The sequence below is a fragment of the Neoarius graeffei genome, chromosome 25 (assembly GCF_027579695.1).
Source record: "Neoarius graeffei isolate fNeoGra1 chromosome 25, fNeoGra1.pri, whole genome shotgun sequence".
Lineage (NCBI taxonomy): Eukaryota > Metazoa > Chordata > Actinopteri > Siluriformes > Ariidae > Neoarius > Neoarius graeffei.
In genome coordinates, this window is record NC_083593.1 from 25,672,957 (window position 1) to 25,695,828 (window position 22,872).

The 22,872-nt window shown below is 41.6% G+C and overlaps 1 protein-coding gene across 9 annotated transcripts in view; it reads left to right on the forward strand.

Moving 5' to 3' along the window:
• zcchc9 (zinc finger, CCHC domain containing 9) overlaps positions 1 to 22,872 on the forward strand; it is a 246,027-nt gene that overhangs the window by 26,948 nt on the left and 196,207 nt on the right. For 5 of the 9 annotated variants that reach the window (XM_060908760.1, XM_060908762.1, XM_060908764.1 and 2 more), the window contains one exon: positions 3,087 to 3,213. The exons of 3 other annotated variants lie outside the window; for them this stretch is intronic. In XM_060908760.1, the coding sequence (XP_060764743.1) occupies positions 3,087 to 3,213 (127 nt within the window). Of the gene's footprint in view, positions 1 to 3,086; positions 3,214 to 11,659; positions 11,750 to 22,872 lie in introns of those variants that run through there. One more of the 9 variants, XM_060908765.1, reaches the window with a different exon arrangement.

Sequence of the window (22,872 nt, forward strand, 5' to 3'; positions counted from 1 at the left end):
CGTTTCAAACTGCTGGGGTCATCCTTCATCAAACTGTTGACTTCTGTCGACAACCTTGGCTCCATACCAAGGCTGGGTACAGTGTTTGTGATAAAAGACAGATCCAATTTAACACGAATCACAGCTTACTTTCTTGTTAAAATGTGCAAAGGTCTCCACCATCTCGTACCGCCTTGCACTGAAGGACTTAAGCGTGCCGTCCAAAATGGCTGCATCACGTGACTTGGTCACATGGGTGAAATACCTCAATAGACCCTTCCCACTGACGAAACCGGAAGTAAACAAACCCTGCGCCATATTGGAAGACCAACAAACTCGTGATTGGGGGAAATAACGTAGGGTTGGGCGGTATCCAAATTTTGATACCTTTAAACTGTCTGTGTTTTCCCGGGGTATACGGTATTACCGAGAAAAAAAAATATTTTGTTTCGGCCTACTGTGTAACGTGCGCCTATGCCTCAAATGTACTATTTAAAAGCAGCATAGCGAATTGTGTGCATTGTGGTATGGATTAAGCAGCAAAGCGAATTTTGTGCATTGATGAATGGATTAAGAGATATTTCAAAGCATCACGCAACTCTTCCTTCATCTTGAAAATAGCATTCAACTGTCGTTTACACGTCTGCGTTGAAACGCCATTTGCAGCACTATTTCACCTACTCCATCAAAAAAAAGTACACGATGAGCAGGATCATACCCTTTCAAGCATGGGAAATAAAAAAAAGGAAAAGAATCAACCAACACCCAAGTCCGTTTAGACTGCGCGATAAACCATATTCTTCAGCGCAAATGAGGCGAACCTAATTCAAATGCGCGGTAGCTGCACAAGGCAAAATCATATGGGCCCACGTCATGCCATGGCGGGGAAATTAATAATCAAATGGCCTTACCTTGCTTAAAACGTTGTCTTGATCACATAACTCCTTACAATTATTCCACTTAAATCCATACGGTTTAACACACCCAACAAAGATAGCAAAGCGCATTGCTAATTCCCACCAGAAACCTAACAGTTTACGCTACGATGTTTTCTTCCGTTTCTTCAGTAGATGACATTTCAAACGTTTATTACCCACATCCCAAATGTCATACGTTATATTATTTTACCTTGTTGTTACTCATGTAACCTACTCAAAACACAACTCATTGGAGAGATCTCGTGGAAGTGGAGTACCCCAGGCTATGGTGTGCCTTAGGGGACATATTAGATTTTTCGTTTGGTTTGAAACCAAAATACTGCCACACTGCCGATGTTGTATTTTTTTTGCCACTAACTCGTTATCTTGACTTGCCATCTTTCAACCGCGGTCTCAGTCTCTTTTTTTTTTTTTTTTTTTTTTTTTTTTTAAATAGGACTGTATAGAAAGACAGGAAATGAGCGGGGGAGAGAGAGACGGGATCGGGAAATAACCTCGGGTCGGAATCGAACCCGTGTCCCCGGATTTATGATACGGTGCCTTAGCCATCTGAGCCATGACACCCCCGGTCTCAGTCTCTTGCGAAGCTTTCTGTCAGACTCCAAATGTCACGCAGGGTTGCCATGGTAACGACATAAACAACCCTGCATGCAATGAGAACTTCATTAGAAAATTGATAGAATTAGTGAAAATACGATCACACAGTTATTCGGGATGATCTTCAATTTATTATTTTATATTATGACCTCGTACTCCATATTTATTTAGATATTATATATATATATTTTTTAAATGACGGTAATGAGACCGATACCGTTGGTACTTTTGGATACCTCGGGATACCTTCTTACCGTAATACCGCCCAACCCTAAAATAACGGCAGCGCGCGGAATTTAAACCCACGAGGCACTTGATTCATCATAAACCTACAATGGTAAACTTTTGTGCTGTGTTAGGGTGTTCCAACAAAGCTGATGGGAAAGGTGAAAAGAAGTCTTTCTACAGAATACCAGCTGTGATTGAGACACAAGCAAACCAAGGAGCTTTCTGCCAGGAGACAGAGAATAAGTGCATTACTGAGTGTCTGTGAGCAAAGGAGAGCCTGAACGTTGCAACCTCCCTATTGGCTGTTTATTGGCTATTTGTAAAAATGTATCAATTGTTGCCCTTCATCGCGGATTCGAGAGACGAGACCTGATGAGTTAGTTCGTTGGTAGCAGAACAAAATGTCTGGACACAAATCGGGTTTTCAGAAAAGGAAAGAAAATAAACGCAGGGTCGAAAATACAAAAAAGGAGGCAGAAAAAGCAAAACGAGTTAAGGTAGGACAAATGGTTACTTTTCTGAGGCAGCCCGCTGTGGCTGCAGGCTTTCAGTTGTCATTGAATGGTTACTTTTCTGAGGCAGCCCGCCGTGGCTGCCTGCAGGCTTATTTATTATAGCTCATTTAGTTAAAATAGTTGATCTAAAATGTTTATAGTTATGTGATGGTTGTCCTCAGTGTTCGAACTATGCCGATATTTTCGGGGGGGTCCCTTTTTTTTCCCTGGGGGGGTGCTTGCGCTTGTCTCGGAGCGCGGATCTCCAAACACGAGACTATCTTACGCACATATCACACGGACTCCACACCTCCACACACGCATCGCGTCTGAAGTCATAACTCATCAGGGGAAATCGTGTCCGCATTGGCATGTTCAAAAAACAACCTCGTGTCAACAATGATACCACACGCAAGAACAAAAAAAAACAGTCAGGCTACTCAACAACCAACCTGGCAGCAGCAGTCGTTGTCATATCGGTTTATTTTATCTTTGATGTAAACACAACACTTCGGATATGCAAATGCTTCCCGTTACACACGATTGCTATGTCAATAAACATCATTTTGCCAATATTTTAGAGACCCCCCAACATTTCCCAAATCATGTTTTCAAGGGATCTCATGTCTGTTTCAGGGGATCTCGGATCCCCCGAGTACCCCATAGTTCGAACACTGGTTGTCCTGATTTAGACTGGTGTGGGTTTTTTTTTTTATTTTTTTGGGGTGGGGTTGTGCGATGTTGCACCCGGGTCCAGATTAGGGCAGAACTGGCCCTGGCTACATTTCAGGTGTAGTTTGTTTTATTTATGTATGTATGTATGTATGTATGTATGTATGTATTTGCATAGATGTGTACTTGGTCTTCCAATATGGCGACTACCGAAATCTCGCGGCGCGGTGACGTCATGCGGGAACCCTCTATAATAGCAGACGGGGACATAAATGAGGGGCGGAGCAGACACCCAAAAGCACACGGTACTTAAAAACAAACACCAGCACTACAGCAGCCACCCACGACAACCAAAATTACTAAGAGTTATACTTTTTATATTATGTCTGTAAACCTGTGACTACCATCTTATTACAGCTCTAACATAGTTTTAAAAAGAGAAAGTGTTAATACTCACATTCATTCAGCAACCGCTGAGCTGTATTCGTCTGTGCTTGCGCTGACTGGTTGTTAGCATAATTAGCATGCTTGGAGGAAAAGTGCCATTTGATGTTGTATTCCTTTAAAACTGCAACGGTTTCTTTGCAAATGAGGCATACAGCCTTTGATCAGACTTCAGCAAAAAAAAAATTTAGTTGTCCATTCTTTATTGAACACCCTGCACTCACTGTCCACTTTTCTTTTTTTAGGACCACTCATTGTAAAGTTTTATCCTGTGTTCTCGAGATCACCAGTGGCACGGGTGCCAGAATGACTTCCATGGCACGCGCTGCACCACTCTGCAAATGTAATTTCGCGTGAATACGACTGACTGGAAAGACGGATCTCTAGAACACCTGTCTACGTGATAACACTGACGCTTATAGTTTATAGAGCTGCTCAATCGTGTTTATATGATTGTCTTCCGCGGGCCAGATTAAAAACGCCAATGGGCCGGATGTGGCCCGCGGGCCGTAGTTTGCCCACCTCTGACCTACACGATAGGACTTGCAGTTTTTGAATGAGAAGCCTGAAAGTGAGGAGAGGGCAGGCGCGCAGCCCCATAGACTGCCATTATAAACTTGGCAGAAAAGTCACTCGTTTTTAACTCGCTCTAGTGACCTCATTTTTTACACTACAGACAAAAAATTACATCAGTGTGTTAGGAGAGCCTTGTGGCGCTCTCTGTGAAAGAATTTTGTGAATATCTCCTTCCATTTTCGTGTAAATCCCCGTTGTTTGGAGGGAGCGCACTGAGAAAATCCTGTGCTTTCTGTGTGACACTCTGCTCGCAGCGCGCGGGTTGGGGGAGGGGCTGCTCGCGCTCACACGTGTGTACACACACACACACACACACACACAGACACACACAAGGGACGGGCTGCTCGCAGGCTTCAGTCTGATTGACGTGTCAGTATCCAACCATTTTGAGGTGGTACCTTGATAGGATTTGATGGCGTTTTTCCTTTATTTTACACTGTAGACTGGATTAAAATATTTCGTTTTTGGGTCAAACCTTCTATTGTACTGCTTGCAACATGGGTGTGAGGAGCTTTTCAAGCAATATGGTAAAAAATACTCCTGAAAAAAATCTCGTACTCCACCTTTAATGCAGGGATGAGAATTTTCCGCCGATCGGCGGATTTCTGACTTTTTCAGACTAAAATGATTGTTTTTGAGATCAATGTAAATCCGTTGAGAAATTTTCGGGGGGGGTATGATTAACGATCTGTGGTCACCTTATAACGCAGACATCCCAAGTCTCCCAGAACTTCCGGGAGTCTCCTGGATATTGATAGAAGCGAGCAAGAGCGTGCGCGCGCAACATTAAGGTCTGCATCACGCATCTTAGAATGTGCGCACGCGAGGGAGACTGTGTGCAGTGTTGCCAGATATTGCTGACGTTTTCCATCCCAAAATATGTTCAAAACCCTCCAAAATGCACTTAAAACCACCCAATGTGGCAACACTGCCTGTGTGCCTGTTCATGTAGTGCATGCCAGACAAAGAGCATCCTGATTGGGTTACTCAGCAAAATAAGCCAATCAGCTTTCAGTGTGGGCGGGCTTTTATCCCTTTTCTCGAGGACCGACTGGCATAGCAGAGAGAGAGCGCGCGCCCCAAAAAACGAAAGTACAAAACCCACTTCAGCTCAGATTACACAAAAGAATCTCCCTGTCTAATAAGGGTAGAAAATAATGACAGTTTCGCGCGATGTACTGTTTGCAGCAGTGATTTTAGCATTGCCCGTGGTGGCTTAAATGATTGTAAAGGACATGTTGAGGTGAGGAGTGTCATTTCATGTGCATTATAGGTCTACAACAGGCTGTCATGAAAAGACCAAACTTATTGAAGATTTCCGTAAAGTAACAATGTATGAATATACATCATATATATCAAATACACGTCATATATAAGTGTGTATCTTTTTATAAATGAGGTTAGCTTGTCTAATATAGCATGTTGGGGAGAATCATAGTACCATATCTATATTTCTGATAAAATTTTAGGTATGATACCGTGTATAACTTTCCTACTTATTGCTCATTTCATGGGGGGGGGGGATTGCTGGCATGTGCCGCGCGGGAGCGTCTGCCCACATTTTTTTAGGCCGAGATGAACTTATTGTTTTGGATTTAAAAATTTTTTTCCAATTTGTAATGCCCATTGTACATGCCTGTTCTTTAATTCAAAATCACCATCTCGATCTTCAAATTGACCGTATGGTATATGCATTACATTACACAACATCCTGTCCAGATAAAACCTAGTTAGTACACACAACAGTTGAAAGGGAAGTGATGAGTGATGTTGAATGTTGCCTGCTTAATATGCAAGACCTCCTGCGACCATGATGACATCAGAAGAAAGCTTCAGAGAATTATATGACAGAACTTTTTTCTGGTTTGCACTTCATTGTAAAGGATTAGAGTATTCAAAGACATGAATAGCAAAAATGCAGAAATATAATACTGTAGAGCTCGTTTATATTAAAAGGTGCATTGATTTTTTTTGAAATCATCAAATGTGAATTGATTAAAAACAAGTCTCTTGTACCATATTAATCATTTTCACCTGGTAGTCCACCAAGAAGGGGAATTTATTTCCAAATACATTGCAACTTTTTGCTGATAAAATTAATGGTTTTGGGGTAAAAAAAATAAATAAATAAATAGCCAAAAATCATTAGCCCCTGGAACCCATGGGCCCCGCCCCCTTGGGCCATGGGCCCCGCCCTAGTTTTTTCAGACTTTTTAAATATTTTTCATTCTCAGCCCTGTTAATGACTTGAATTCTGAAATCAGTGGAATTATAATAGGAGCAGCAAAAAGTCTATCCCAAAAAGAAGTGGTAATAGAAAGGAAAAGTTAGTTCTGTGGTGAACACAAGAATGCACTACGGCTATAGACCCTTTTCAGTCACATGACCTTCATAAACGCGACCGCCATTTTGGACATGTAGTGGACTTCGGTTTGAATGCAAGGAAGGCGACAAACATAAAAGAAAAAGGAGCGAGATGCAGAAAACTGTATTTACTAGTTTACTGTAATTATGATCTGGCAGCTATTTACACCAGATCCAGTGTAAATAGCTGCCGGAGCCAACGTCCGAGCTTGCCGGAGCGCGCTCCGGCCGGCCGCGAGCTAGCGCGCTCCGGAACCTCGGACTTTGGCTCCGGCAGCTATTTACACTGGATCCGGTGTAAATAGCTGCCAGATCATAATTACAGTAAACTAGAATGGAATGTTAACAGCAATGTAATGCCTTTTCTGGCTAATTTTATTCATCTTACCTCCAACAAAGTGGTCACTACACAAGCGTTGGTATGCCGCTATCCATCTTCTCCGTCGGTCAGCATCTACCGGGATCCGATAAAATGATAACCCTTGCCTTGTTTGTTGATGGTTACTACATCCAGGTGCACAACAATATAGTGGCATGATGGAAGTCTTGCTGAAAATAAACACTTTCTTTGCTGCCGTTCCTCAATGTTGGCTGTGGTAAACTACTGGTAGTACATGTCCAAAATGACGGCCGTGTTTGTCGTGACGTCAGGTGAAAAGGGTCCATAGAGATCTTGCAGTCACGTGACCGGAAAGTACACAGCCGCCATCTTGTCGGTAAAAAACACAGCTGAATACTGCTGCACTCGTGTACAGAATGGATCAATTTCAACCGACAGACTACACGGCTCATTTTTCTAATGAACAGATAACTAGATATATGTCTAAAATAAACGATCTGCAGATTAGTGACCCTTATGGCTTACCGGACGTAGTTTTCACAACCGTGTCAGTAGATATTGAACTGCCAGCGGAATACCCAGACGTGTATAATTACCTCATTAACTTTCCCTCGCTGTTCAGTGGTGAAGCACTGCGTGCTTACAAATCTCTGGACAGTTATCTTTACAGAAATTCAGGATTTGTCAGCGACTCAGATGTGGCATCTTGTAAGCAAGAAAATAATCCTCATTGGATGGGTAAGTCACTTAAGTATTGAGTATAGCACTGACCAGCCGATAATAGAATAAGGTAATTCCAGCTGTAATTCCAAATCGTCCGTCTTGTTTACCATGGATCTGGCGTTGGAGAGATAGCGGCTTAGCAGTGGAGATTTGAGTGGCTGTTTTCTGAGCTTAGTCAACAGGCCGGCTCTGCAGCCTTGCTTTTGCTTCCGCTCCCGACGCCGCCTCCTTCGCTTTGCTTCTGATAACAATCCACGGAGACCCCGCTGGTCTCGCTATCTCGTCCGGAATGTTGTGCATGCGATGGAAATCACTACAAGCCGTCATTTTCTGCTGGAAACCAATGTCCAGTAAGTCCATACGGTTGTAGTGGATATTGAAGTCCGATACAGACGAACAACACGCAAAAATACACACAAAAACCATAAAAACGTGCACAGGTAGGGAGAGCTTGTAGCCACAGCCGTTGTAGTAGAATTGTATATAGTAGGGTTTTCCAGAAGAAAAGGTAGAAGTAGAAGGCAGAAATATGGCATTTGACTGACAAGATGGCGTCTGTCACAATCTGGATCGGCTGTGACGTCACATGCAAGTGCTCCATACAAGGTAGAAATAAGGCTTTCAAAATTAAAAAAAAAAAAAGAGTTTTCAAAATTTGATTGATTACAAGAGAAAGCAAGTAGCTCTGAGAAGTGTAATAAAGTGGACTAAAAGAGTATTGGAGGAAATATTGTGAATCTCTTGGTAGAAATGCACCATTAGATAGAGTATGGGATATGATTTAGGGTTGTTTTACAATCAGGGTACAAAGTTTGTGTCGCAGGGGTCCAAAATTCGAATTGATTCAAACTGGTTCTTGTACCAGTTTTTAAGTGAAGGACAAGTTAAAGAACAGATTTCAGGTAATTTTTTGACATGTGTATGGTAGTTTTGTGTAATCTGCTATAAGATAAAGAAGATTAAGTGTAGCTTTAAGCAGGGCTGGGAGAAACAAATGAAGTGATTCTCGGAGAGGACAGTTTTTTGACAATTCAGAATCCACTACTTCCATAGTGCTTTTAAATATAAGGCTGTAAGCTTTGAGTTAGTTGTCTCTAATATTTATGTCCCAATATCTTGACCACATTTTAGGATGAAAATCATTTTAGGCATGTTGTTTTATATTGAAAAATTAGTTGTCTCGGAGAGGAAATTTTTTTTTGACACAATTACATACTAATTTGATCAAAATAGTCTGAAAACTTACTGGCATTCAACATTAAAACTTAACTATGTTTCCAATGATATGGAACCAAATATTTGTTTTATGGTATAAAGAATGATTTAAGTGCATCCCTTTTGGAGCTACCTGTGGTCAAAAAAGCACTTTTTCTAAATGACACGAGTAATTTTGCTAAATATGACACATATTGCCATACATTCACCAAAAATGACGTTATCACCAATTTTTTTTTTGCATGGTAAATAGAGCTATTGCAGGACTACAATAAACAACCAAGTTTATTTAGTCAAGCCTTTTGATATTGAAGATAAGTGTTAAATGTGATTTTTAGCTTGCGTACCCTGATTGTAAAACAACCCTTAAAAGAATGTCAGGGAATAGGAAAGAGTATGGGTATCCCAGGGCACTACATTAACTTTTGAAATCACTTGTCCTGTCAGGCAGGTTGAAAGGAAATTTACTTGTCCGAATGTGAAGTTGACTTGTCCAAAGAAAAATTTGAGAACCCCCCCCCCCCCCCCCCCCCCAAATAAACTATTTGTAATAAACTAATTTCACCAGAATTACTTTAACACACAAATCTATTCACTGCAGAAAAAAATTGGACTCCATCAATGATTAATTTATTTGAGAAATTGAAAACCAGAAAATTAAAATATATATATTTTCATTTTTAAATTATTAACTTTGAATATATATCCTCCACTGATTAATTGTTGTTGTCTAATTATTCAGTGTGGCTCCTGTATGGTATCTAATGGTTGCGATGAAAGTTGCGGTGTTTTTTAGGTTTTTGTTGTGATTACATTGCGGGAGGAAGTGAAAGTTGCGAGAAATTGTTGCGATTTTCTCTTTTTGTGATTTAAAATTGAGTGATATGTTCAATATTAAGTTATTACTTAAAGACTATTGATTAAAAAAACAGACACTGAGAAATGGTCCTATAAACAACTTTGCCAATATAAAAGATTACCAGGACTACAAAAATGCAGAAAAATAGGCTTTACTTATCCAAATGCACCTCATCTCATCTCATTATCTCTAGCCGCTTTATCCTTCTACAGGGTCGCAGGCAAGCTGGAGCCTATCCCAGCTGACTAGGGGCGAAAGACGGGGTACACCCTGGACAAGTCGCCAGGTCATCACAGGGCTGACACATAGACACAGACAACCATTCACACTCTCATTCACACCTACGGTCAATTTAGAGTCACCAGTTAACCTAACCTGCATGTCTTTGGACTGTGGGGGAAACCAGAGCACCCGGAGGAAACCCACGCAGACATGGGGAGAACATGCAAACTCCACACAGAAAGGCCCTCGCCGGCCCTGGGGCTCGAACCCAGGACCTTCTTGCTGTGAGGCGACAGCGCTAACCACTACACCACCGTGCCGCCCCCAAATGCACCTGTTGGTTCAAAAGTTAAAGTGCATAGAACCTCACAGCACAACATGAAGTTACCTTAAAATATAATATAAATGCCTCAGCTTTCATGTAAGAAAAAAAACCTATTAATACTAGTACTGTGTGCAGGCAGTCTCTCCTGAAGACTAAATTAAACAATAATTATAAACTAATAAAATAAATGGCTCAGGCTTCATAGAAGAAAAAAAATTTGAACAGAATCTCACAGTATGATGCTGAAGCTGCCTAAACAATGGAAAATAAAATACCATTTTGGCAAAAATGTTGGCAGCCATTAATTTCTTGTATTAAGTAAAAAATAATGTAAAGTGCACACAGTCCTTCACTGTAAACATAACACACTTTCAGTAACAGAATTTAAGCCTACATAAACACTGACTCGCATATGCTGCTTCTCTTGAACGTATACACGGAAGTAAGGTGGAAGGTAGTTTGTCGATATCACCTCAAGACGACGCCAACGATTGGTCAAATTTGCAGGAAAGTTGCGGTGATTGGATATAATTGTAGCACCGCCCTGAATTTGCGGGGATTGGTTGAATTTGTGTTGATGTTGCAAATTGCAACATCGCGAAATCCTGGAGGGTCTGGTAAATGACCGTTTACTTTTCAGCTCAAATACACGAAGCGGTATTGGCCGGTTTGGCAAGCGGAATATTGCGCATGCGCACATCGCTCTTTCTGAAGAGAAACATCCGGCGATTCATCAAAACAATATGTCGAGTGAGATGCTTCGGAAATCATGTGAATAAACTGATAAATTTGATATGTAACCCTAATATCAGCGTATTTTGGCACTTGTCCAATCGGACAAATAACTGAGACGATGAACTTGTCCGACATAAAGGATCACTTGTCCCAGACAAGCAGACAACCGTTAATGTCGAGCCCTGTATCCGATAATGAAAGATGGTAGTGATATAATAATAGACAATAAGAACAAAGCAGAAGTATTAGCAAGGACCTTTTGTTAAAATACATAGTACAGGTAATTTGAGAGATGCGGAAAAAAGAGGGAGAGAAGGGACACTAGCTAAAAACATAGAAGCACTTCAGGATGAAAAGGAATATGGAAATACAATTAATATGATGTTTTCAATGACAGAATTGAATAAAGCACTGAAGATATCTGGAAAGACAACTCCAGGGAAAGCCCAAATAAGGTACATAATGTTAAAAAATCTTAGTGATAGACGTAAGGAAATACTACTAAAAATGTATAAGATGATATGGGAAGAAGGAACATTGCCCAATCAATGGAAGGAATCTATAATTTGTTCCTATTTGTAAACCAGGTAAAGATCCAAGCTTTGCATCGAGTTCTAGACCAATAGAGATCTTGTGGTCACGTGACCGGAAAGTACACAGACGCCATCTTGTCGATAAAAAACACCGCTGAATACTGCTGCACTCGTGTACAGAATGGATCAATTTCAACCGACGGACTACACGGCTCATTTTTCTAATGAACAGGTAACTAGATATATGTCTAAAATAAACGATCTGCAGATTAGTGACCCTTATGGCTTACCGGACGGAGTTTTCACGACCGTGTCAGTGGATATTGAACTGCCAGCAGAATACCCAGACGTGCATAATTACCTCATTAACTTTCCCTCACTGTTCAGTGGTGAAGCACTGCGTGCTTATAAATCTCTGGACAGTTATCTTTACAGAAATTCAGGATTTGTCAGCCCCCCTAAGATGTGGCATCTTGTAAAGAAGAAAATAATCCTCATTGGATGGGTAAGTCACTTAAGTATTACTAGTACTGCATTGACCAGCCGATTATAGAATAGAATAAGGTAATTCCAGCTGTAATTCCAAATCGTCCGTTTTGTTCACCATGGATCTGGCGTTGGAGAGATAGAGGCTTAGCAGTGGAGATTTAAGTAGCTGTTTTCTGAGCTTAGTCAACAGGCCGCTCTGCAGCCTCGCTTTTGCTTCCGCTCCCGGCGCCGCCTCCTTCGCTTTGCTTCCGATGACAATCCACGGAGACCCCGCTGGTCTCGCCATCTCGTCTGGAATGTGTTTTTTTTTTTTTTTTTTTCCTTCCTCGTCCGGAATGTTGTGCATGCGATGGAAATCGCTACAAACCGTCATTTTCTGCTGGAAACCAATGTCCAGTAAGTCCATACGGTTGTAGTGGATATTGAAGTCCGGTACAGATGAGCAACACGCAAAAATACACACAAAAAACATAAACGTGCACAGGTAGGGAGAGCTTGTAGCCGCAGCCATTGTAGTAGAATTGTATATAGTTGGGTTTTCCAGAAGAAAAGGTAGAAGCAGAAGTAGAACCAGAAGTAGAAGGCGGAAATATGGCGTTTGACCGACAAGATGGCGTCTGTCACAGTCTGGATCGGCTGTGACGTCACATGCAAATGCTCCATAGCCCTAACATTGCATGTAGGAAAAATTATGGAAAGAATGATTAAAGAAAGGTTAGTTTATTATTTAGAAATCAAAGGTGTCATAAAATGTTATCAAAGTGGATTTAGGAAAGGAAGAAGCACTATGGATCCTGCGCTGTGTCTAGAATGTGAAATTAGGAAAGATCAGGTTAATAAAGAGAGTGTAGTGGCTGTATTTTTTTGATGTTGAAAAAGCACATGATGTGGAAAGAGGGGTTCATAATTAGGTTGCATCATTTGGGGATAAGAGGGTGAATGCATAGATGGGTTAAGTTTTTTAACTGATAAGATGATCTCAGTAAGAATAGGAAAAGAGTATAGTGGGAATTATTTAGTAGAAAATGGAACCCTGCAAGGTAGTATAGTAAGTCCAATATTGTTTTCAATTATGATAAATATTTAGGAATGTAGATAGGTCTATTGGGGTCTCACTGTTTGCTGCTGATGTGGAAAAGGGGATGAAATAGAGTTTATAGCGAAGAAACTACAACAAGCAATAGAGAAAGTAGAGTCATGGGCACAAGAATGGGGGTTTAAATTTGCGGTTGTAAAGACAAAGGCACTTTTAGTTTAAAAAATGTAGATAATCAAATTAGTCTTAAACTATATGAAGAAAACCTAGAAAGAGTAGATTGTTTTAAATATTTAGGGATTTGGTTTGACAAGAAACTCACTTGGAAAACATATTGAAAATAGTAGGAGAATGTAAAAAGACGGTGAATATTACTAGATGTTTGGGGGTAGAGAGTGGGGAGCAAATGGATCGGCCTTGAAAGCTATCTATAGAGGTCTAATCAGGTCGATTCTTGATTATCAAGTCAACTTTATTGTCAAATATGCTATACATGTTCGACATACAGCACAGATGAAATATCAGTCCTCTCTGACCCACGGTGCAAACAGGCAATGCAATAAATTAAAAATAATTGGAAAAAAAACAATATAAACAGTATAAACACACTAGATAGGAACTAGACATAGACTAAACACTCAAACAATATAAACAGTATAAATAAACAGTATAAACACTAGATAAGAACTACACACAGACTAAACATTCAAACAGACAATATAAACAGTATAAACACTAGCTAGAACTAGACATAGACTAAACACTCAAACAGTATAAATAAACAGTATAAACACTAGATAAGAACTACACACAGACTAAACACTCAGACAATATAAACAGTATAAACACTCTAGATATGAACTAGACGTAGACTAAACACTCGTGTGTGTGTGTGTGTGTGTGTGTGTATATACACATGAATTGGTGCAAATAAACAAACAGTCAAGGGCACTTGAGGTATAGCAGGTAAACATGAAATAAGCAGTGTATTATGGATGCATAATATATGAATTGGCATCAAAGACATTACTTAAAAAAAAAATTGGACACAATCTAGAGTCAGGTTTTGAGACTGTGCTGTGAGGCCATAAAGGCTACTCCGATACCAGCTCTACAGGTAGAAATGGGTGAAATGCCTTTGGAAAAGCGAAGAACTCCGATAGCACTAATGTATTGAGCAAAATTAAGGGGTCATAACGAAACAGTGTTTCCCACAGACCAGGTAACAATTTGTGGTGCTCCACTGTGCCGATGAGGGAATCGTGCGCGGTGGTGTCGTGGTGGTTGGTGGAGTCGGTCATTGGGGTGTGTGCAAAGTGTTTACAGCGGGCGGTGTTCAAACACACAGTATTTTTCTTCAGAGTCACCTGCTGGGACTATTTTAAAGCTACAAGAAACATTTGAGATTATTCAGTTCAATCTAAATTCTTTTAAGTTCTTTAAGAGAAGACCGCTAAAACAATTTTTACCAGAACCCTGCCTGGTTTCATTCCTCGACCCAACTTTACATTACAGGGCAGGCCATTAGTTTGCTGGGCTTGATGTTGGTGGAAAACCTATCTTTTAAATTTATGAACATTACTCACCAAAATTGAAGTTAAAGTTTAGTTTTTATCTTAGTTTTTTGCCTTTTTGGTGGCAATCTTTCAATCATTCTTTAGTTGACATTCAAGGAATAAATTGCAAAAAACAAGCTGGAGGTTCAATACTCATCTGTGTTAAAGCAGCAAACACAGTCAATGAAATTATAATAGTCAAATAAATACGAACTATGGGCATCCTACAGTAGCCTATCTCAACTACCGCATTTCATCTTTATCACATTGTTTGCTGCATTTCCAACGTTATAGGCTGACAGCTGGATGTTCAATATTGATAAAGTTATAAGGCTAGCAGTTCATAAAGCTAGCATAAGGCTACCTTTTCTGAGTTACATACTGGGCAGGTGTGTTTGAGCACAGTACATCATACTAACCTTTGGTAGACTCCAGATATCGTTGACTGTCTTCTCTGTGCTAAATATCACGCAGCATTGGGTTTTCCTCTTGATAGCCCTTGAGTGCGTGGAGAGGAGGAGTGGGCAAATCAGCTGTCAGTGTGTGTGCGTATCAGTGATGGTTTATCTACTTCGCCAATAAAGCTAATAAAGATGTTTCTTAAAATATTCAGATTTTATGCTTCAGATAGCGTCAACTAGGCATCCCCGCGAGTATAACATTTTATTTAGGCTAGTGGGAAATCCTTATTTATTGTGAATGTCAAGCCATTATTAATAACTTGCATGAATGCTGAAGTGGGATAAACGGGATAATGCAATAAGGCCGGTTCCTCGCGTCAAGCTGCTATTGTATGCATCAAAATTGGTTTATAGCCTGACTCAGGGATGTCCGTTTCCTGTAAGCCAAGAAGGCTATGATAAAGCTCATCACGAGCATGACGTAGGCTACCTTTTAAAATAAGGGGTCGGAAGGCAAATCGGGAAGGCTGCGTTATTTTTAATTAGCCTAACGGGCCTATTTGCAGTCCGGGTATATGTGCAACGGCAGGCCTGTGTACATGCCTCTCCGTCTCTCTCTCTCTCTCTCTGTGGGTGTGCGCGCGCGCATGTGAACGAGAAGAAAGCACTATGAATGAACGGAACGATACGCAACGGAATTTTTTTTTTTTCAAAATTGCGAGTCTGATTGTGTGGCGATAGGAATCCATTGTGTGGCGCTGCGCCACACAATGGTCTATGTATGGGAAACCCTGCAAAAGTCATCTGGCTTAGAATGTATTAAAACCATGCCAGGAGAAGGAAAAAGAACATGCGAAGAGTTTTGGTTGGACGATAGAGGATAAGATCAATGAGTTTGGAATAGCTGACAAATGGCCCTTTTCCACTACCCTTTTTCAGCTCACTTCAGCTCGCTTCAGCTCACTTCAGCCCGACATGGCTCGCGTTTCGACTACCAAAAAACAGCACGACTCGGCTCGCTTCAGCCCTGCTTAGCCCCTAAAACTTGCACCGTTTTGGAGTGGGGCTGAAGCGAGCCAAACCGTGCCGAGTGAGGCTGGGGGCATGAGCAGACACTCCCTTGTGCACTGATTGGTGAGGAGGAGTGTCCTCACATGCCCACACACGCCCCGCGAGCACGCTGGGATCTGTAAACACCGCAAACCCGGAAGAAGAATAATTACGAATTACGAGAATTTCTGAAGCCTTATGCGCCTCGCCTCATCTATACGCTCTTGCCAGTATCTGTTGGCGTTGTCGGTGACAACAAGCCACAGCACCAAGACCAGCAACACTAACGACTCCATGTCCTCCATGTTTATTGTTTACTATTCGGGTCGTGAGACTACCGCTTAAAAGCTCACTGATGTCACTGTTTGCGCTGCTTAACGACATCACGTGACGTCCACCCACTTTCGCTAACTCCACCCAATGTGTCCACCCACTTCCAGCCAGCACGGTTCAGCGCAGTTGTAGTCGAAATGCAACTCCAACAGCCCCGCTCAGCACGGCACGGCTCAGCCATGTTTGTAGTGGAAAAGCGGCAAAAATGGTAAGTCCCACTGTGCCACTCTGTTGTCCCACCATGGATTCTAGAAGAAACAAGGGTCGATTTAAATCTGCTAAAGGAGGAGAAAAGGGAAAAGGAGGAGAAAAGCAAAAATGAAGTTGGTAAATACATCAAAGTAAGTTATGCAGAGTGTTAAAATATTTACAGATGCGTCTAAAACATTGGACAATAGTGGAATAGTGTTTATCATTCCAGAAGTTAATGTCATGTTCAACAAAAGGGTTAGTGATAATTTAGCAGTATATACAGGGGAACTGTTAGCTATTCTTGTTTTAAGCTGGGTAGAGGAAGTAAAACCGGTTAAAGTTTTGATAGGTTCTGATTCCAGTAGTGCACTAAAACATATTAAATACATGCAGACAAATACAAGACATAGTACTAGACTTATCTCTAACAATATTCAGAATTAAAAGAGCAGGGGTGGAAGTAAAATTCATGTGGATTCCTGTACATGTTGGTGTGGAGGGAAATGAGCTGGCAGATAAATATGCCAAAGGAGCAACAAGAAAAAGAGACAAGTATGGATGTAAAATATAGTAAGGTGGAGGTTAAAAGTATAATCAAGACAGAAATAAGAAAGAAATGGCAGGAAGAGTGAGAGGAAATAAGGGTCGATATTACTACAGCATTCAAAAGAAATTAGGAGAAATGAGATGAAGCAATAGAAAGGAGGAAGACATATGTGGCAGATCACAGAATCCAGGGACACATGTCTGCCCAGGGGCATTTTGAGTTATTGACAGATTCAGAAAGTACAGTTTCTAAGCTTTCCAATGATGCCTTCCATGTGGAGATCTGACAATATTTGAAGAATGTGTGGCCTTTTGAAAGTGTATACTACTTAAAACAGAAAAGGGAGAAAATTGCCCTCAAAGTTTTCCATCTCAGCTACTCTGGGTGTAGGGCGGGCACATAATGTTGCTCATTTGCGTGACATTAAGGAAAGCCCTACCCCCTACTAGCTAGCACGATACTACTTTCATGTAAACAAAGATCACCACGTCAGTTTTCCTTCCATGCAAAGTATGCCCAAAACAATTATGAAGTGCAAAAATAAGTCCTAAAGTATACTTTAACGTTTTGTGGTTGAAAAATTACTCACACCATAAGAAAGAAAGACAGCACAATGATGACACAACTAACACAACACTAGTTGCATGTAAAGCCTCGGTCACAACCGTCTGTACAGTACGTGCTCCTACGGCCGGTCTACATGCAAAAAACGCAAGAAACACACGGAGAGCGCGCATGAAACGCACGAGAACGCGCGTGTGAAAAGCACGAGAGCGCGCGTGTGACGTGCTGATTTTCGAGCCGCAGACCGGCCGCAGAGGTTCTTTGTCATGTCAAACAAACTCTATGGGCGCTTACGTTTTTTTCAGGTTGCAAGACAAACTTACGGCCAACGCGCGTCTTTCTCCACGAACAAAAAAAAAACGCAGCGATTTGGGAAACGCCAAAAATCACACGGCCAAAAAATTGTACGTCCGGTTGTGACCTAGGCTTAACCAAACCACAACACTCTCCGTTACATGCAAAAATAACCACACAGCCTTAGATTAATAAACTTGCCCCATCAGAAAGAGAAACGGCGCCTTGCACACACCAATGCCTCCGATGGAATGTAATCCTAGAATGGTCCGTGTATCATCCGATCATTCAAGTATTCCATTCAACCTGGAAAACGAGGTTGCGGTTTTTTTTGCTAGAAATGGTTATCTCCGATGTAAATACCGTGTGTCTGTTTGCTTCGCGGGGCTCCTCTGCGCTCTGGTTAGTAACTCATTCCATAGTGAAATTACATGCCTGTATGCAGTTAAGTAGCCATGCGCTCAACTCGGATCATACAGCTGATTCGCGAAAAAAACAACAAAAGACTTAAATCATCATGTGAATGGCCCATATGTTAATTTACCCACACCCCCCAGCAGGCTACAGTCCTGACAAAAGCGAGACAATTTGCAACAAAAAATGTATGCTTTTCCAACAAAACAATCTATTATCTGAAATACTGATTGCATTCTTCAAGATCTCAACTTGCACATGATGGAAAAAAACAAATCACAAATTTCGAAAAAAAATGCTTCTTTTGCGATTATCTCGGATTCGTTTCGGTCGACATGTGTCCCTGGATCCGGTGAGGGGTCACATATCAGGGATGAGGTTTGGTCACACTGGTCTGAACAGTGTCATATGACACGTCATCTGATTCCTTTGAAGCATCTCTTTAAGTGTCTGTCTTTCTTGTTGATACCTAGGACAATCCAAAATCACATGCTCCACTGTTTCCTGAAGTCCACAATGTTCACATCAACCATTAACATGCTTATCCACGTTAATGGATGAGCATGTTGGATAACATGGATAACAACCAGAGAGATGTTGCAGCTGAGGTCTGATAATGTGGGATATAGGGCTATTTTTAGGTTTTTAAATGATACAGTAATTATTTGGAGAATTTAGCACAATAGGGTAGTAAACATTCTGATTCACACTTCAGTCCAGAAGGTAGTGGTAATGCACCTACAGCGGCAGCCATTGAATTTGTTCCACGTTTCCGTGACTGGCCCTCTGCAGGCCCTTGACCGTCTCCTGACTGGTTCGTGACTGTCTGCCGATTGGTCAGTGCAGATAATTTATCCCCCACAGTCACTACGTTTACATGCACATAGAGAGAATCGAATTTCTGCCGTTGCTCGACTGAAATCGAAGTTCAAAATGCTATGTATACACCTTAATTCGGCTGAAATTGAACCGAACTTGATTTCTCGGAATCGAGCTACACGACCTAGTTAATGCGATTTCTGCCGAGCTACTTTGTGCATGTATACCCTATCAAGCTAGTTGTTGAGCTACTTCCGGAAGTGACGAGACCACAAGCGGGAAACACAACAGCCTCGGTCGGCATGACAACAGTAGTAGCGAGCAGCAGAAGAGGTCAGGAGGAACAAACGAAGAAGAGAAAATGTGGATGTAGAGCTCTCTGAAGTGTGGGTGGAGCACAGAGGACGGCAGGACAAAGCTTCTGGTACTAATAGGCTTTTTATTGTCAGACTTTTCAGTTTAACAGCCTACTTTTATTCTTGAGAGAAGCGCGCGCACGCTGTGTTCTAGTCCCGGGATGAGCTCTCCCCTCTGCTTCCTTAAATAGGGCGCGGTTACTGGGAAGACACACAAACACAGGTTAATTACCGTCAGGTGTACCGTCGTTCTGCCACTCACCTTCCCTGGCTCCGCCCTCCTGTCACAGACCGGCGCTTGACCACGCCCCCACTGCCACAGGCAAGCAGAAACGTGCACTTCTGGAGCAATGAGTAGAAAGAGTTCATGCTCACTCAGCTTAAGGAGTTGAATATATTAAAATTCATGGACAGGAGAAAAACGCGCAATGGAGAACACGGAACTGATAACTTTGTTTACACTCTTGAATAGCTCTTCATGACGACAACCGGAAGTGTACCAACACGATGGGGCGTGTAGCACCACCTGTGGCTCGGGTGCACAATGCACCTCACACAATAGCCCGATTTCATTGTGTGCATGTAGGATTGGATTTCTCTGGCACCCTGCTGGGACCTTCAGCTCGATTACCGACAGCAGCTCGATTTGGATGTGCATGTAAACGTAGTCAATGATGTAGTCAATGCAGTCCTGACTGGTAACGCCCCTAAGCAGCTTGTGTGAAAACCAGCTGCTATCCCTCATTTTTCCACGGGGAGGAGCAGTGATTGTCCGTTTCACAAAGCAGGTTTATCAAATGCTGAGAACAGCTCATTTCAGTTAGTTAATTCAACCCGGAGGAGTTTCACCGTGAGTTAAAAAGCCATAAGATTTTAATGTGCTCATACAGCGAGTTTGAATATGTTTTTATATATAATTGAAATAGATGATTGATTGATTGATTGATTGATTGAAGTGCGCATGCTCTCTACATAAACACTGTCTAGTGCAGCATGGATTAAAGTTTTCCGTCGCTACGACGGATTTCCGTCAACTGGGAGCACTAAAGGTCAATAATGAGATTGATGCAGATCCGAGGAAAAAGGGGGGGGTAGGCCCATAGGTCTGACACTGATGTGATTTAGAACTTCACCAAGCTGCTGTGATTACCTGTTGTTGAACCCTTTCTTGTGTTATGTTTGAGTATATGTAAAGGAATAAGTTGTTGCGCTAGATAGGCATAAATAAATAAATACAGCCTCCGCTACTGTCTAGTCCCAGGGAGGCTCGGCGTGGGCCACTGATGAAACTATTTGGCTGTCCGACTACTAGGCAACTAGGTTACTTGTCTACTACTAATACTAGGCCTTTTGTAGTAGTAGTAGTAGTAATAATGATATTTGCCTATTGAAAGGTGATCAGGTGAAAAAGTTGAAGCCGCAGCAAGACTTTTGCTATTAAGCGTTTTGTAGGCTTCGGCAGACAACGTCCTGGAAAGGCTGTATTTTTCTTTGGTTTGATTAGCCTACAATTTAATCTTTAAACATTATGGTTTCAGCAGTTCGCTTAAACATCGGAGGCTGCAGAGTCGGGCTGCAAGATTTCCCGACACTTGTTTAAGATGCCAAACTTCACAGTAAGGAGAAAATAATTCCACAGTATTTAGTGCCTTGTCAGTCTCAAAAATTAATAGTGAAGGAGCAACGCCAATTAAGTCCCCAAAAAACATCTCGTAGGCCTATATTTTACATTTTCAAAAAAGTCCGGAATTGGAAGTCGGTCAGTGGAGTGTAATGAAGTGTCTCATTCACTAAGCACAAAAGGTCGGAAAACAGTGGAGAAAACAGCTATTGCTTAAATAGGCTACTAATGCTTTACATTAGTAATTTAATGTATGTGACAAATTCATTGATTAAATAGATAAAGAAGCCAATACTCCGAAGCTCAAAATTCAGGAAAGTGGCTCTGGTGTCGCAAGTGCACAAGAACAGTTATTTGAAAGTTAACCTGATGAATTTGTGCGTGCACGTGCGATTTCATGAAGAACCGGGACAATTGGCATTCGGTGAAAGATTCACACCTGTGACTCATTATATTCGCGCGCGCCCTCTCGCCCACTGTTGCTTCGTTTTCCCAATTTACACGAGTGTCTGAAGATGGAGTTTTCAGAAATCTCCACTCTGCCCAGAGTTTGCAAAAGTAGCTGTTTTCAGTGACTGAAACCTCCGTATAGGTGTGAATGAGAGGTGCAACCGAATAAATAAATATGCGTCTTTTTTATCCGGCTACATGTAGGCTATCACTGCGCAAAGCCTCTAATGTTGAAATGGTAGTAATATTTGTTAAAATAATAGTAGGCTAATTTCCACATTAATCGGTAAAATGGCACAAGGGATGTGATGGGGGGGGGTGGCCGTTTTATAAGGGGAATGATTTGAGATTTTTATTTCAGAAGGGGGATGCCTCCCTCCACATCCCCCCCCTCAACTTGAGTACTGTGTTTAAGGCCATATTTCACCGGACATAGGCCCTTCGATTTCCATCACTAGAGCGCGTCAAATTACTTTCGGTTTTGCCAGCATGGACGTGCTTCTTTTAAATGAAGGCACAGATGTGTGAGACATCGACAAATCGGTAAAGAATAAGTGGAGATGGGCTTGGCTAAATGAAATGGGCAATAATGGCAAGCCATTTAGTTCATGGTGCAAAAAGATGAAAATGGCAGGTGTGTGCTTTTGTGTAGTTTGCCATAAAAGTCTATAAGCAGTGGCAAAAAACTAGATACCTTTGGCTTCACTGCGAAGAAGCAGAAAAAGTGAACTTTCACTTTACTTTTCTTGCAAGTTCTTTCTGTTCCACTCTTTTGAAAGCATGGTTCAAGTTCGACTGCACTTGCACTTTTCTCTTAACCACTGTTGTGCATTACTAAAGTACTGTTGAAATAAATTTGCACTTTGCGCTGAAAACTTGATGTTTCATCATTTATAGCCAGTAATGACAATGGTAAAGTCTTGCCTTAGCTTTAGTCATTGTTAAAATTATGTAAATGTACTATAAGTAGGGGCCGAGGGGATAATGGACAACACGGCGTTTAAAATTTGACGCATCGCTGATGTGGTAGGGACCAACGACATGGAGCTTTTTTTTTTTTCAGTCAGATGATTATTTTTTTTTTGCTTTAATCCATGAGTGCAGACATCCCAAGTCTCCCGGAAGTTCCGGGAGTCTCCCGCATATTGATAGTGGCTCCCTGATGCCCGCAAATTGGAGAATATCTCCCGGAATCTAGAGCAAGTGAGCAAGAGCGTGCACGCGAAACATTAATGTCTGCATCACGCATATGACGGAGTGCGCGAGGGAGTGTGCGCCTGTTCATGTAGTGCATGCTAGACAAAGACCATCCTGATTGGTTTACAGGCATCCAAACTCATTTAGGACAGTGTAGAGACAGGAAATGAGCAGGAGAAAAACAGGGAGGGCTCGGAAAATGACCGCAGGTCGGAATCAAACCCGGGTCCCCGGATTTATGGTATGGTGCCTTATCCACCTGAGCCACGAAGTCCTGCTGGCACTGCTTTAAAATACCCTACTTAAATC